This window comes from Centruroides sculpturatus, unplaced genomic scaffold, assembly GCF_000671375.1.
Source record: "Centruroides sculpturatus isolate CEXI.00-Female unplaced genomic scaffold, Cexi_2.0 scaffold172, whole genome shotgun sequence".
In the NCBI taxonomy this organism is placed as follows: domain Eukaryota; kingdom Metazoa; phylum Arthropoda; class Arachnida; order Scorpiones; family Buthidae; genus Centruroides; species Centruroides sculpturatus.
This window is the reverse complement of record NW_019385305.1, coordinates 297513-311301: the sequence shown is the minus strand read 5'-3', so window position 1 is coordinate 311301 and position 13789 is coordinate 297513. Positions and strand designations below refer to the sequence as shown.

Below are 13789 nucleotides of genomic sequence, written 5' to 3'. Positions count from 1 at the left end.
CACACACAAAAATGCTTTAAAAATATTAACAGATAAAAAATGTTTTTATATTGTACAGTATATGTTAAGTAATAGATAATTTTAAGTAAAACTGATCATCTTACAAATGTTTTTTTGTTTGTTTAATTCAGTGTAAATTCCTAATGTTCTTAAAAATAACATAATGAAATACAACCTTCTTCTATTAGTCTTAAAATTATAACACTCAGCAAACAGCTAAATTATAAGCCATAAGAAAGTGTGAAAAACTGCATATATGCCATTAAATTAATATTCTGAAAATGAAGTGTCAAAGTCACAGAAATAATTATTCATTATGCCATATACAAAGTGAGTCAAAAGTCACTTAACACATAAAACAATACTTATTTGGGCAGCAGAAATTTTGACAGGACAAACATTATATATGTTATATCTAGGTTAACAATATGCATGTCAACTGGACAGTAACCATCTTGAATTTATCTCAAAATTTTTAAATGAGAATGGAATCATGCACTATATGAAATGAGGTTAGAATTTTGAGAGGAGTGTAATGGTATGCTTATTTTCCATCTAATTTTAATTTATGAATAGTTATGAAACCAATTTCTCCTTTTCAGGTGTTATTGAACAAAACTGGGATACCACTACTGAGGAATGAACCTAGATCATCCTGAAGTCTGGAGACAGGCATTTATGATACCTATCTTCATAGCTTATCTTTGTGAGATAAGTCTCTTGAAACTTTTATGGCAAATGTGCAAGTACCACATGCAGCACAGGGTTTCCATGAGAATGTCATTGATTCTGTTTAAAGTTCTGCAAAATTTTCCTTATCCAATTCAGTTCTGCAAAATTTTCCTTAATCCAATTCAGTTCAATTAAAAGTTCTGCAAAATTTTCCTTATCCAATTCAGTTAATTTTTTAAGGGTATTAAGCACCTTTTACTTGCTCATCAGGTTAAAAAAAATTCTGAAGAAAAAACAAAAATACTATTTAAATTAGTTCTTGTTGTTATTTTTTTTAACTTTAAATGTAAGCTGCCTTTTATAAAAAACTTACATCATGCAGTATTCTTTTTTCTTCTCTGGTGTTTAAGTGTCTAGTAGATGAAACAACTGATGAATCTTTTTAACAAAATTTTTTATTAATTGTTTGACAAATGCATTTCAGGTTACTACCCCTGTTCAGTGTCATAAATTATAAATAAAAGTATAAGCCATAAAACAATAAAATAATATAACTTAAAACCAAAATTTATAATTACATAATCAATACTTCCTATGCATCAATTTAGTGCTTTCAATCACAAACTCTTACAAGACTACAAGTGAAATTTCTACACTGACTCTGTCCAATCTGAAACTGGTTCCTGCGGTGTTCACTTCTGACTTAAATTCGGTGATAATGACATCGTACCAACAATTATCAATCTGTATCCCCATATATTACAATTGATATTATTCTCATTTATTATTTCTACATGTTCTTAAATTTTTTTTTATACATGGTTTTTCTACATAGTTAATATTAACACAAATCATTATTACATTTACTATTTTTTTGTATGTTGATAGCACACTTAATCACTGTATCCTAGTTGTATCATGCCTAATGTAGTTTTATCCTCACTTGTAACTTACTTTCTATTTCTCCGATGTATAGGAAGAATCCCACAGATTATGTAATTACAAACTTTGGTTTCAAGTTATATTATTTTATTGTTTTATGGCTTTTACTTTTATTTGTAATTTATGGCACTGAAGTGAAGTAGTCATCACTCAAAATGCACTCATAATACTAGTGTAACAAAGATACAGTACATTTAAAATATCCAGAAAAAATCTAAATATAGTAATTAGAGGCTATCTATTAATTACATGTACAGTTTTTGAATCACTTATGACCTCTTCTATTCCTGTTCTGTAAAATGATGTATTTTGTTTTTTGGCAAATTCCCCTTTAATTATGTGTACAATAGTTCATAGACACCCTGACCAAATGAAGAAATGACAAAAAGTTTTGCAAATATTTCTTAACTGATAGTTAATTCACATGACTATTAAGAAGGCTTATAAAAGCAAATTCTTATACTACTAATACCACTAAAAAAAGTCTGCACAGACAATGCATTTACTCCCTCCCATCATGCACAATAATGTCATTGTCTATAACAGTGCTATTCAATCTATGGGTTGCGACCCCAAATGGGGTGGTGGAAAATTACCTTGTGGTCACACTGTTAAAATGTTTGAATACCATTGGTCTATAATAATGTACTTTTCATGATATTCTCTCTTTTTAAATTGTACACAAAATTAATGGATAGTCCCTTGCTTTTAAATGTTAATACGCCAAAACATTAAAATAAAAAAATTAAGAAATACATAGAAATTCTGATAGCAAACATACTTTTTAGTAATTTTTGGACAGTATTTAACTATCTGAAATGCTTTTATATATAAATAAAAGAGTGAATTTACTTATCTCATTTATTCATATATAAACATGGTGCCAAGTTTCGTAAATTCTTACATAATGCTTTTAAATATCATAACTTTTCAGTGTGGCATAGAATATCACATTCTCAAATACATTTATTTACATTATATTCAAGAATATAACATTCTACGAAAAAATCCACCGAAATATATGTTGTACAGAATGATCAAATGAACAGTTAACTTGTGAGGAATAAACTTGGTAATTTTAATTAAAGAATTTCAAATGTTATTCCTCAAGTCTGTAGTAAATGAATCTTCAAGAAATGTTTATTATATATAGCAAGGCAATAACAAGCATATCTGACTCAAAATATTGCCAAGTCTATTTCTAACAAACTTTTGTTTAATCATCTAATATTTAATTATTTATTTACAATTATTCAAATATGTTTACAAAAAGCCATTTGATCAGTTTGATAGTTATGTTGGCTTTATGATAACTACCATATTTTGATTAAAACTACACTAACCTCTATGTATATTTAAATAACTTATGTTAAATTATATATCAAATGTTTTAGATTCAATTTTAATAGTCAGAGTGATTTTATCTAAGATGTGGTTTGAATTTTAGTTAATTGTTCAGAGTCTGATGATGGAAATTGTTTTTGAAAACATTTAAAAACAGTAAAAACAGTGATGTGTAAGATTTGTTTTTAATATTTGAAATGTTTAAAACTCATTTTTTCTAATTAATGATTATAAAAGGAAATTACTAGTTAGATTACGTATTATTGTTACAATTGATTATAATTATTATTAGCAATTGATTATTAATATACACACCACTCCACACGGGGATATATGTACAGTACAACAGGCAGAACCGACTTCTGGTTCGTAAATACAAAAAACAAACATTGCACAAATGTTTGTGCAGGGTTTGTTTTTAGTATTATATACAACAGAAGTTGGTTCTGTGTCTGTTGTAAATTGATTATTAAGCTGATATAAAAAATTTCTCAAATCAATTTCAAGATTATCCAAAAAACTAGTTATTTTTTCAATTAAACAACAAACTTACTTTGCAATAATCTTAAAATCTGCTCTGTTTTCACGACCAACTTCTATAGCTTTCTCACATTCCTTTATACATTTCTCATATTCTTTCTGTTCAATATAAACAGCTGTAATGTGAAATTCAATAACTAAATTAATACTTAGTTTTATTTTTTTTTAAATTAATTTTCCTCTTATAGAGCAAGTAAAAGTATTCATCCTTAAAATTTATAAATATTACACAAAGCTACCAGAAAACTGTATTTAATTTAAATATTTATTTTGGATATCAATAGAGAATAGTTAAAAGTCTTACCAGCTTTATTAGTAAGAAAAGTCATATCAGTTGAATCTATTTCAATAGCTTTATCATAATGCTGTAATGCTAAATCAAAGTTTCTTTTTTTATAGGCTTCATTACCAGCAGTCTTCTCTTCTAGAGCCTAATATAATAAATTTTCTTAAATTATATTAAAATTGAAGACGATTATATTCACTTTTAATTATATAATAATATACTTTTAATTTCATATTATTTAAACAATAGCAAGTCTCTATTTATGTAAAAAATCTAGATTTTTTAAAATTGTAAACAAGAGTTGGCAACTAAACTGCAATCAATTAGACGTACCCTTTGATAATTTCTGGTTGATTTTTGCAGCCAGAAGAGAGATATTCTCCAACTGAATCACACATATATAGATTTTAATCATATATCATTAGATAGAGACATACATCATCTTTGTATCATTAATTTTAATAATGATTATTACTAAAATATTGTTAGTTTTGTAAAATCCACATAATTTTATTTTGCTAGATTTTTATTTACTTTTTTTTGATAGAAAGAAAGATATTTAATTTTTAAGTAACTGCAGGATGCTCTCAATAGATAAGGGCCTAAAATTTCTAATTTCTGGTGTACCCAAATTAACTTTTTATTATTAAATTTTATTATTTATTAATTACCTCCTTATAGTTAAAAATTGTCAAAGGTTTATCAGACTACAACTGATCTAATTAAATGATTTAAGAATTATAAAATTTAATCCAAATGAGTGCCGTAATTAATCAGGCTGTTAATATGCTATAAGTAATAATTAGAAACTAAGTAATTTGGTACTACTAAGCATCCATCTCTTATCACGCCTAACGTCTACCTACCTCTAGTACCAAATTACTTAGTTTCTAATTATTAATTATAGAATATTAATAGCCCGATTAATTACGACAATCATTTGGCTTAGTATTCAATACATTGGGTTTAGAGACGTTGATAATTATAAAATTTAAACTATTGATAGACACATCTTCATTTACTAAAAATATTAATTAATGGCTATATCTGGATGGACAAAAAGCCTACAAGTAAAGGTCAACTCTACTGTAAGAATGTTATTTCCTGATGAGTGAAGAGACAAAACAATAACATTTTAATGTATTGTCTTTTACTGAAAATTTTTTTATGTACTATAATTGAATTAGTTTAATTCTAATATATCTGAAAAACACATGCCTAGAGCAAGACTGAAACCTAAAAGTTTCATGTAATACATGATAATAATTTATAGTCTATAACTTATTCATGTTACATCATTCAGAATCAGGATTTTGATCTAGAGACATATTTAAATTTAGGTTACAACCATAATAATTATTAATCATCAAACTGATTGGGAATAGTGATTGGGGGCTTCCAAATCAGATCTATCTGGATATGTCACAAGTATGTTTATCAAATATGTATTCACATTATAGAAAGCGTTGACAGTTCAAATTCCATAAGCAAATGTTTAGGCAGTAGGCAATTGAGACTATCAATTACCTACTGCCTAAACATTTGCTTAATATGGAATTTGAACTGTCAACTCTTTCTATAATGTGAATACATATTTGTAGAATTTATTCACAAAATATTTTTAATCTGTAGCCAAACTAATGATATATACTACATTTCAAAATAATGGAATGTTGTAATTATGAAAGCATGTTTGTTATTTTAAGTATTAATACTATATACTTAAAAGAACTCAACTGTGATGTCATCTATCTTTCTTTTTAGAAGTTCATTTAGAAAATCTTCTAAAGTAATCTCTTGTGGAGTACATGATAAATTCTTCATGTCATAATACTTTGAGCTCTGGGCCTCACTCAATCTACAGTCTATAACTTATTCATGTAAGTCGTTTAAATGCATTTCAGTAGAATAAATACAATACTCTTAAATAGATTTTTGAATTTAATGCACATTACTCATGGACATTGTTCTAGAATCTTATAATTTTATAATTGTCAAAAAAATTTCTGCTAATGCTTGATATTAAATTTGATATTAAATGTTTTAGTTTCTTAACTATATAACCAACACTTTATATTGCAATAATTTTTTAAATCCAGGAAGAACATTATAACAAAGTATTGCAATCCTGATTCCAAACTGAAAATCAATTTACTTAGTTTCAATAAAACCTATCAATAATTCATTTGCATTCTATATTAGCTTTATATCATTATTTATATACTGAACAGTACAGAAAGTCAACAGTATAATCTCTCAATGCTACCTGATTACTTTGAACAGCATGATATCTTAATGAGTCATGCTGTTCTATTAAAAAAATAAAACAATCTAAAATGAATCCAGTTCATGTTATGTAATTAATTTTTAATATAATAATTAATATAAACATTTTTACATTTATATATTTTCGTATAGATTAAAAAGTAGGAATATTTTAGCTAAATATTAATATTCTCATAGTTTATTGATTTTCTTGTAAAAACTTCACTGCTTGACACATGACAGGGATTTGCTTCAGTGATTATTTGTTATGTGCTTAATTACTTTTTCTTCATAGACATGTAATTATATAATACTAAATATATATATATATTTTTTTTTATTAAAACATTTTACTTAAATATTAAATATTGTACATTCCTAACTAATAATGATAACTCACTACTCATCACACCAGATATACTAAAAAATTTACGTACCAGAACCATTTACGGTGTGATCACGTAAAAAAATTGATAAACAAACTGTTTGGAACCTGAAGCAGAGCCCAGATGGGGTTCAAAAACGTTTGTTTATCAATCTTTTTATGTGATCACACTGTAAATGGTTCTGGTACGTAAATTTTTTATTGTACATTCTCTTGATAATTGTTAGAGTTATCGTGAGAGAGAATAACTATATTAATTACAAAAACTATATTAATTTTGTTAAATATTGATATTTGATGAATTTATTTTTTGAGTGGTATAAGCTTTTATAAATAAAAATATATATTTTTAGTTTTAGTTTTACTATTTTACTCAAACATATATATTTTTTAATTGATATACAGTAGAGCGTCGTTTATCCGAATCAATTGGAGATTGGGGTGGTTCGGATAACTTATTTTTCGGATAACGAATCATGTACAAAAAAATATCCATCCCATGTTGAAATTTCTCTCCATTGCGTGTCGCTTCGCGTTGAATTTTCGTCGATGTTAAGCCTAACGAACACTATTGTATCGTTAAAAATTATTTATTTTGTACAAACAAAATAAATTTATTGAAAAATATAAAAACAATAAAAAATTATACTCCAGATGTTAATTTAGTATCAAAAACGTAAAATATTTGAGTAGCCCGAGAAATAGCCGAAGATTGCAGCGCCACAGCACTAGCGAAAATTTAAATTTGCCGACTGGAATGCTTTCGGATAACGGACGTTTCGGATAACCAGCTTTTGGATAAACGACGCTCTACTGTAATTTATATGTTTTTGGTAAGACTCTACAATTCTACAGAAGATAATAATAAAGTAGCTAAGATAATTGTTTACTTCTACAATCACAGTCCAAGATCTAGAGTCAGAGTCAGATGTTAACCAATATGCTTCATGTATTAAATACTAATTAATTTACTTTATGTATGAAAATTTAACTGTACTTTAGGTAGATAAATTTAAGTACATTATAATTTAACATTCAACTTCAACTCTTCATCTTAGATTTTAGATATTGTATGAATGAATAACAGTAAGAAAATAGAAATAAATAGATGATACAAACAGAACAAATGAGTACATAGCAAAAGATCTGACAAGTAAATATATCAAATAACATTCAAATAATATTACAAAAAGCAATAGTACTTAAATAAAAAGGATATGATACAATAAGAAATAGTATAGTATTAGAATAGCAGTCACAAAATATACTTTAAAGTACAAACAAAGTATACATAGTATGTAGAGGTCATTAGAAAAACAATATTAAAATACAGTAGAGCGTCGATTTTCCGAAAGTCAATCATCCGAAAGATTTCCAGTCGGCAAATTTAAATTTTTGCCAGTGCTGTGGAGCTTCAATCTTTGGCTATGTCTTGGGCTACTCAAATATTTTACGTTTTTGATACTAAATTAACATCTGAAGTATAATTTTTTTTATTGTTTTTATATTTTTCAATATATTTATTTTGTTTGTACAAAATAAAAAAATAATTTTTAACAATACAATAGTCTTTGTTAGGCTTAACATCGACAAAAATTCAACGCAAAGCGACACGCAACGGAGAAAAATTTCAACATCGGATGCATTAAACTATTTTTTCGTACACAGATCGGTTATCTGAAATATCAGTTATACAAACAACCCCAGTCCCCAATTGATTCGGAAAATTGACGCTCTACTGTAGTCAGTATAATTGAAACATTCAATATAATGTCCAGTTAGATAACTGTATTTTAATCTATCAACTTTAAAAAATTTACACTGAAATAAAATAATGTCTGTGAATTATCCTGCAGATTTTTGCATTTATTAAATGTTAAACAAAGTTAATATATATTAACTGTTTTCATTATTAGTTATTCCAAATTGCTGATAAACAATTCCTTCAATTAATTATTTATTGAGAATTCAACATTATGATTCAACTTCAATTCTTTAAATTGATTTTTCAAGTATTATTATTAAGCAATCATTCAATAATCATAAATAAGTTATATTGCATAAGTCTATATCTTCATCATCATGAAAAGATAACTTGATGTTCATTATTCTCAATATAAATTCCTTAACAAGGAAGGATATATAGCATGAAATTTTAAAGATAAATTTTTCTTTACAGAATAATTTTTTTGCATTTTTATAAAATTTTTACATTTTTTATTAAACTCTTTATATAATATTCTGTGTGTCTGTAGAAAAATTAATCTAAAAAATTAATAATATATGTATAATCTATAATGTAATATAATGTAGACTATATATATATAGTCTACAAACAGAATATTATATATCTATAAAGAGTTTAGTAAAATTCTTTCATTTGGTATCAAACAGAAAGAATTATATAATATAATTCTTACTGTTTTGTACTAAATGAATTAAACTATTTTTATTTACAGTATGGGATCCAGAAGTCCTTCAACATAGTAGTCATTTGCAGTGGAAAGAATTAAACTTTTCTTTATTTTTTATGCAAAGGTGAACTGAGTTTTTTCTCTCCAACTGTTTTCAGTTTTTGTTTATGTATGCATGTATTTATTATTAATATACATTTATTTATAAACAGTACTATTATTTAAGTTTTGATGCTTTTACAGTATAAAATTTTATATATCAGCAAATATTATTAACATTTAAAATATGAAGTACTAAACATTAAAAAACAAAATAAAATTACAATAAAATACTCATTAAATGAAGATTATACAGTTTTGTTGTCAAGGTTATTTAAGTTTTTGGGGTATTTTCTGAGTGCTGAATTGAAAAATGACATTAGTTTTGTTGAATTGGCTTGTTTTTGAGCTAACAGATACTGGATAAATATGGTGTAGCCTGTCTTTTTACAATTTAACATTACTTTTATAAAATGTAATCTTTAATCTAATTGTATCTTTAACAATGTTTGGAAAGTTTATCCATTGTAAATAATAACAATTATTGCACATATTTCTGCTAAAGCAAAGGAAAAACATCACTGACTTTGTAAAACAAGAGTATCTTGTTTATTTATTGGAGTAAAGCTTGGAGTTAAAGATAAATCCTAATCCTGGGCTCCCCAAAAGGTTTGTAAATCCTGTGTAGAATGTCTATGACAGTGAAAAAAAGGAAAAGTTTAAACTTTGGTATGGCTACGGTGTGAAGAGGGCAGCAGAACCACCATGAGAATTGTTATTTTTGTGTTGTGAAAGTGAAAAGCTCCAACTACTATAAGAAACATAAGTGGGAGTATCTTGATTTAGAATCAGCAAGGCAACCTGTATCATACAGCAAAGATGTTCCTATACTAGTGTTTACTTCACTGTCTGACCTTCCATTGTCAGGTGTAGAAATGAAAGACTTGGAGTACAGTGAAAGTGAATATGAAGGAAGCTTTTCAACAACTCCACAGTTCTCCCAAAAAGAACTCAATGATCTGATATGAGACCCCAGTCTGTCAAAGCAAACATCTGAACTTTTAGCATCCAGGTAAAAAAAACTAAAGCCAGAAGTGAAAATAACAGCTTATTAGACAAAACAGGATGGAATTTTTCCATGCTTCAGCCAACATGAAGAATTTTAATATTGCAACAACATTCCTAGCTTATTCTCCAAATGTCAACCAGAAGATTAACCATTTTTTATAGACAGCTCCTCCAAAAGCTTAAAATATACTTTATTGAACAATGGTAACTTCTATGCATTTTTTTCCAATTATTCACACAACAAAACTTAAAGAAAAATATATAAATATCAATAGTACCGCAGAAGCTCTGCTATCATGATCACCAATGGTATATTTGTGTTGATAAAAAGATTCTTGGACAGCAAAATGGATACACAAAGTACCCTTATTTCATCTGCTTGTAGGAAAGTAGGGCAAAGCAAGATCATTGGAATAAAATGACATAGCCTTCAAAGGAAACCTTGTCAGTAGATGCAGTGAACATCAATGATGAGCCATTGGTTAACAGAGAAAAACAATCATTCTCATCTCTCCATATCAATCTAGGACTGATAAAGCAATTTTTAAAGTCTTAAACAAATATGGTAATGGCTTCAAATATATTTGTAGATAATTCCCTGAAATGAGTGTGAAAAATAAAAGCAGAAGTCTTTGATATCATAATTTGTAAATTTACCAGCAATTCAAATTTCATAAAAGTTATAATGGATGTTAAAGCTTCTGCATAGTGCAATTAGGCCTATGTCTCAGTTGTGAAGAAGTTCTTAGGTTAACATAAACCATACACTTATATAAAAAATTGGTGCAAAATGTGCTTGAAAACTTAAAAATTTGAATACTAATATGACCATAAAGGTACACTTTCTTTATAGCCATTGATATGGATTCTCAGATAATTTTGAACATGGTGAAAGGTTCCACCAGGATATCAGATGGGACAGACATGAGAGTAAACTACTGCTGGAGAATGTCTTTGATGACTTTCATAAAAGAAAATCATACAGAAAGTGTTTTTCTATGAATTAAGTGTGATTTAAATGAATAAGCTTACTTAGTTTTTATGTTATTGTTCTGAATACAATTCCATCAGGTATTTCATGTGTTTACTTTGTTTGATGTGAGACAATTTCTGTGTGATTTGTAAGTAGGTTATGCCTGACCATTACATCTTTTACATTTTTTATGTTTTTTAATGAGACATACAATCTCAAAACCTGGAGCCAATCTAGCCAAACTAATGCCATATTCAGAATCAGTAACACAAAGTTCTCCTAAAATTGCTGTAATAAATTGGCAATAATATTAATATTGACCAGTGTTATTTTGACTAGATACCATATCTAGCTTACTTTCATCAGAATTATTTGAATTCACTGTTTTTTAAAAAATAAACTGTATCAATAGTATCTGAGGCTAAATTAGTGCATTTCTGAACTCAGCTGCAAACAATTGAAGCATTTAACATTGTCTTTCCTAAACTGTGCCAACTACTAACATTGGCAATGATTTGTAAGTAAATTAAGAAAAATAATAGATTTTTTTAGTAATAAAATCTTAGTTCTGCTTTATTTTTTAAAACGAATTCAATAACAAATATTTATGTTGATTTTCTTTTTGAAACCGTGTCCTGTTTTATATTTGTGGCATAGTAAACACTGGTATTGTGTTTTATTCCTAAGACACATGGCAAATTTTCCATCAAATTCCTTTATTAGTTGACTTTATTAGTCAACTAATAAAGGAATTTGATGGAAAATTTGCCATGTGTCTTAGGAATAAAACACAATACTAGTGTTTACTACGCCACAAATATTTATGTATTAGCAACATTTTTAGATTTATCTTTATCTTCATACTCTAAGTTGTTCAAATAGCAACTTAAAAATTGTTGATGGATGACAATAATTCATAATTAGAGGCTACTATTCCTATTATTTTTCAAAATATACAAAAGTTTTGCTATTAATTGTTTTATATTCTTCAGTTATATAATGTTTAAATATAATTTAGAATCATTCAATTCCAAAACATTAAGAGAATATTTAATGCATAATTTTTCATTGTTGAGTATATGCTTTTCAACAATATATTTATACTATTAATACACATTTAAACTGCTTAATTCTGGTAACTAATAGATGTTTATTAAGGAACACTTTCAGCTCTGTATCAAGCCATCTTCAGCTTACATAAAAAATGGAATGTGCAACAATTTTAGAACAAAATTTACAATCATTTTGAAAATATAACCAAAATAAAGCAGTTTAACAGGTATTATTTCAATACCAATGCCAAATTTTATAAATTTTCATAATAAGCTATGATAATTAAAATAAAACAAAAAAATCTGTACATCATAAAATCTGAGAATGTATTTTATACAGACTTCAGAACATAAACAAGAATAGAGTTTATGTTTAAATTAAAACTTTCTCAGAATTCTTCATTTCATCCATTTAAAGTTAAATAAACAATTGTAAAAATATTTAACAAATACATAACACGAATAATTAACAGAGTATTAAAGTATAATATTTTTATCATAATACATTATTATTTACTCTTTTTTTTTTTTTTATTAAAGTAACAATGATTATTTTTATATTGTAGTATTTTTTAATGTTTCTTTGTCTTCCTGCTTTGTAATTCCCACGTTCTAGGTACTAACTTGTTTTGTTTTTTAATTACGGTGTGTGTTTTACAGACAGTCATCTCTGTCTTTTAATTAAGACAATATTTTTTCTGTGTAAAATAAACATGCAATAAATTAGCATAATGATGAAAATATGCAAAGCATTTGGATGTAAACATGCTTTAAAGTTTATGTATATGTATTAACTTTTCTTCTATATTTAAACGTACTGTACATGTTTGTTATTACTAGAATATTATTGGATCTAAACTTTCTCTGATAAGTCACGTGTTTACCATTAATAAATTTACCAAAGAGCACGTGGTTAACGTGATAAAAACGTACACATTTTAATTTTTTTTCTGGTATACAAATTCGAATTTTAATATTATAAAAATGGAAAAAATATTTAACGACAATAAATGTAAATTACAGAACACGAATAGCTATACCGAATGCTACAACCAATCAAAAAATTCGATAAAAACTGACGTCATTGATTTGGTCACTGAAGAAATTGTATATACATAAATACATTTATTTAAACAAATATTAAAAATATAAAATAGTACAACGAAGCAAAAATAGTTTATAAACTGTACAAAACTCACCCCTTTTTTTGCAGAATCTGCCATTTAATAAATATTTTTTTTTACAATGTTTAGAATCACGTTGAAGATCGAGCAGCACACACTGGATGAGAACCGATCGACCGCCCTCTAATGGTGAAAAATTTTCAAGTTTAATTTTGTAATTTATTTTTTAATAATAAAATATAAATAATTAATTATAGAATATATTTTAAAATTTTGTTAATTATAAGCCCGAATAAATTACGTGTAATAATAATATAAAGTAAACTTTAATCAATAACAAATTAAATAATTATGAAAATGTATCGATCTAGCGTGTTGTTGCTTCTTAATATATCTCTTAGCATTGCGGTTATTAATATGTACGGGAAGATCTATTAATGGAAAATTACATATTTTTTAAATTCCCGTTTTGGCATTTTTAATTATCAAATATAATTTTAGTTTAATTATATATTTACTTAATATGTTTAACTTAAAAGCTTGTCGCGTAAATTATTTTAATTATAAAACGATGCCAATTATCTCGCGTGCTTAGTTTTATGTATTTATGTATTGCAATAAAAAAATGGCTATTTATGCTTCTAAATAATTTTATATTCATTAGTTTCAATGATAAATTATTTTT

At 26.4% G+C, this 13789-nt stretch overlaps 1 protein-coding gene across 1 annotated transcript in view; it reads right to left on the bottom strand.

Moving 5' to 3' along the window:
• Positions 1-13321, bottom strand: part of LOC111637417 (stress-induced-phosphoprotein 1-like) — a 28099-nt gene extending 14778 nt beyond the window's left edge. The window contains exons 1-3 of the mRNA XM_023382903.1: positions 13180-13321; positions 3803-3929; positions 3512-3614 (exon numbers count right to left, since the gene is read on the bottom strand). Of these exons, the coding sequence (XP_023238671.1) occupies positions 3512-3614; positions 3803-3929; positions 13180-13203 (254 nt within the window). The 5' untranslated portion in view covers positions 13204-13321. The remainder of the gene's footprint in view (positions 1-3511; positions 3615-3802; positions 3930-13179) is intronic.
• Between the last annotated feature and the right edge of the window lie 468 nt (positions 13322-13789).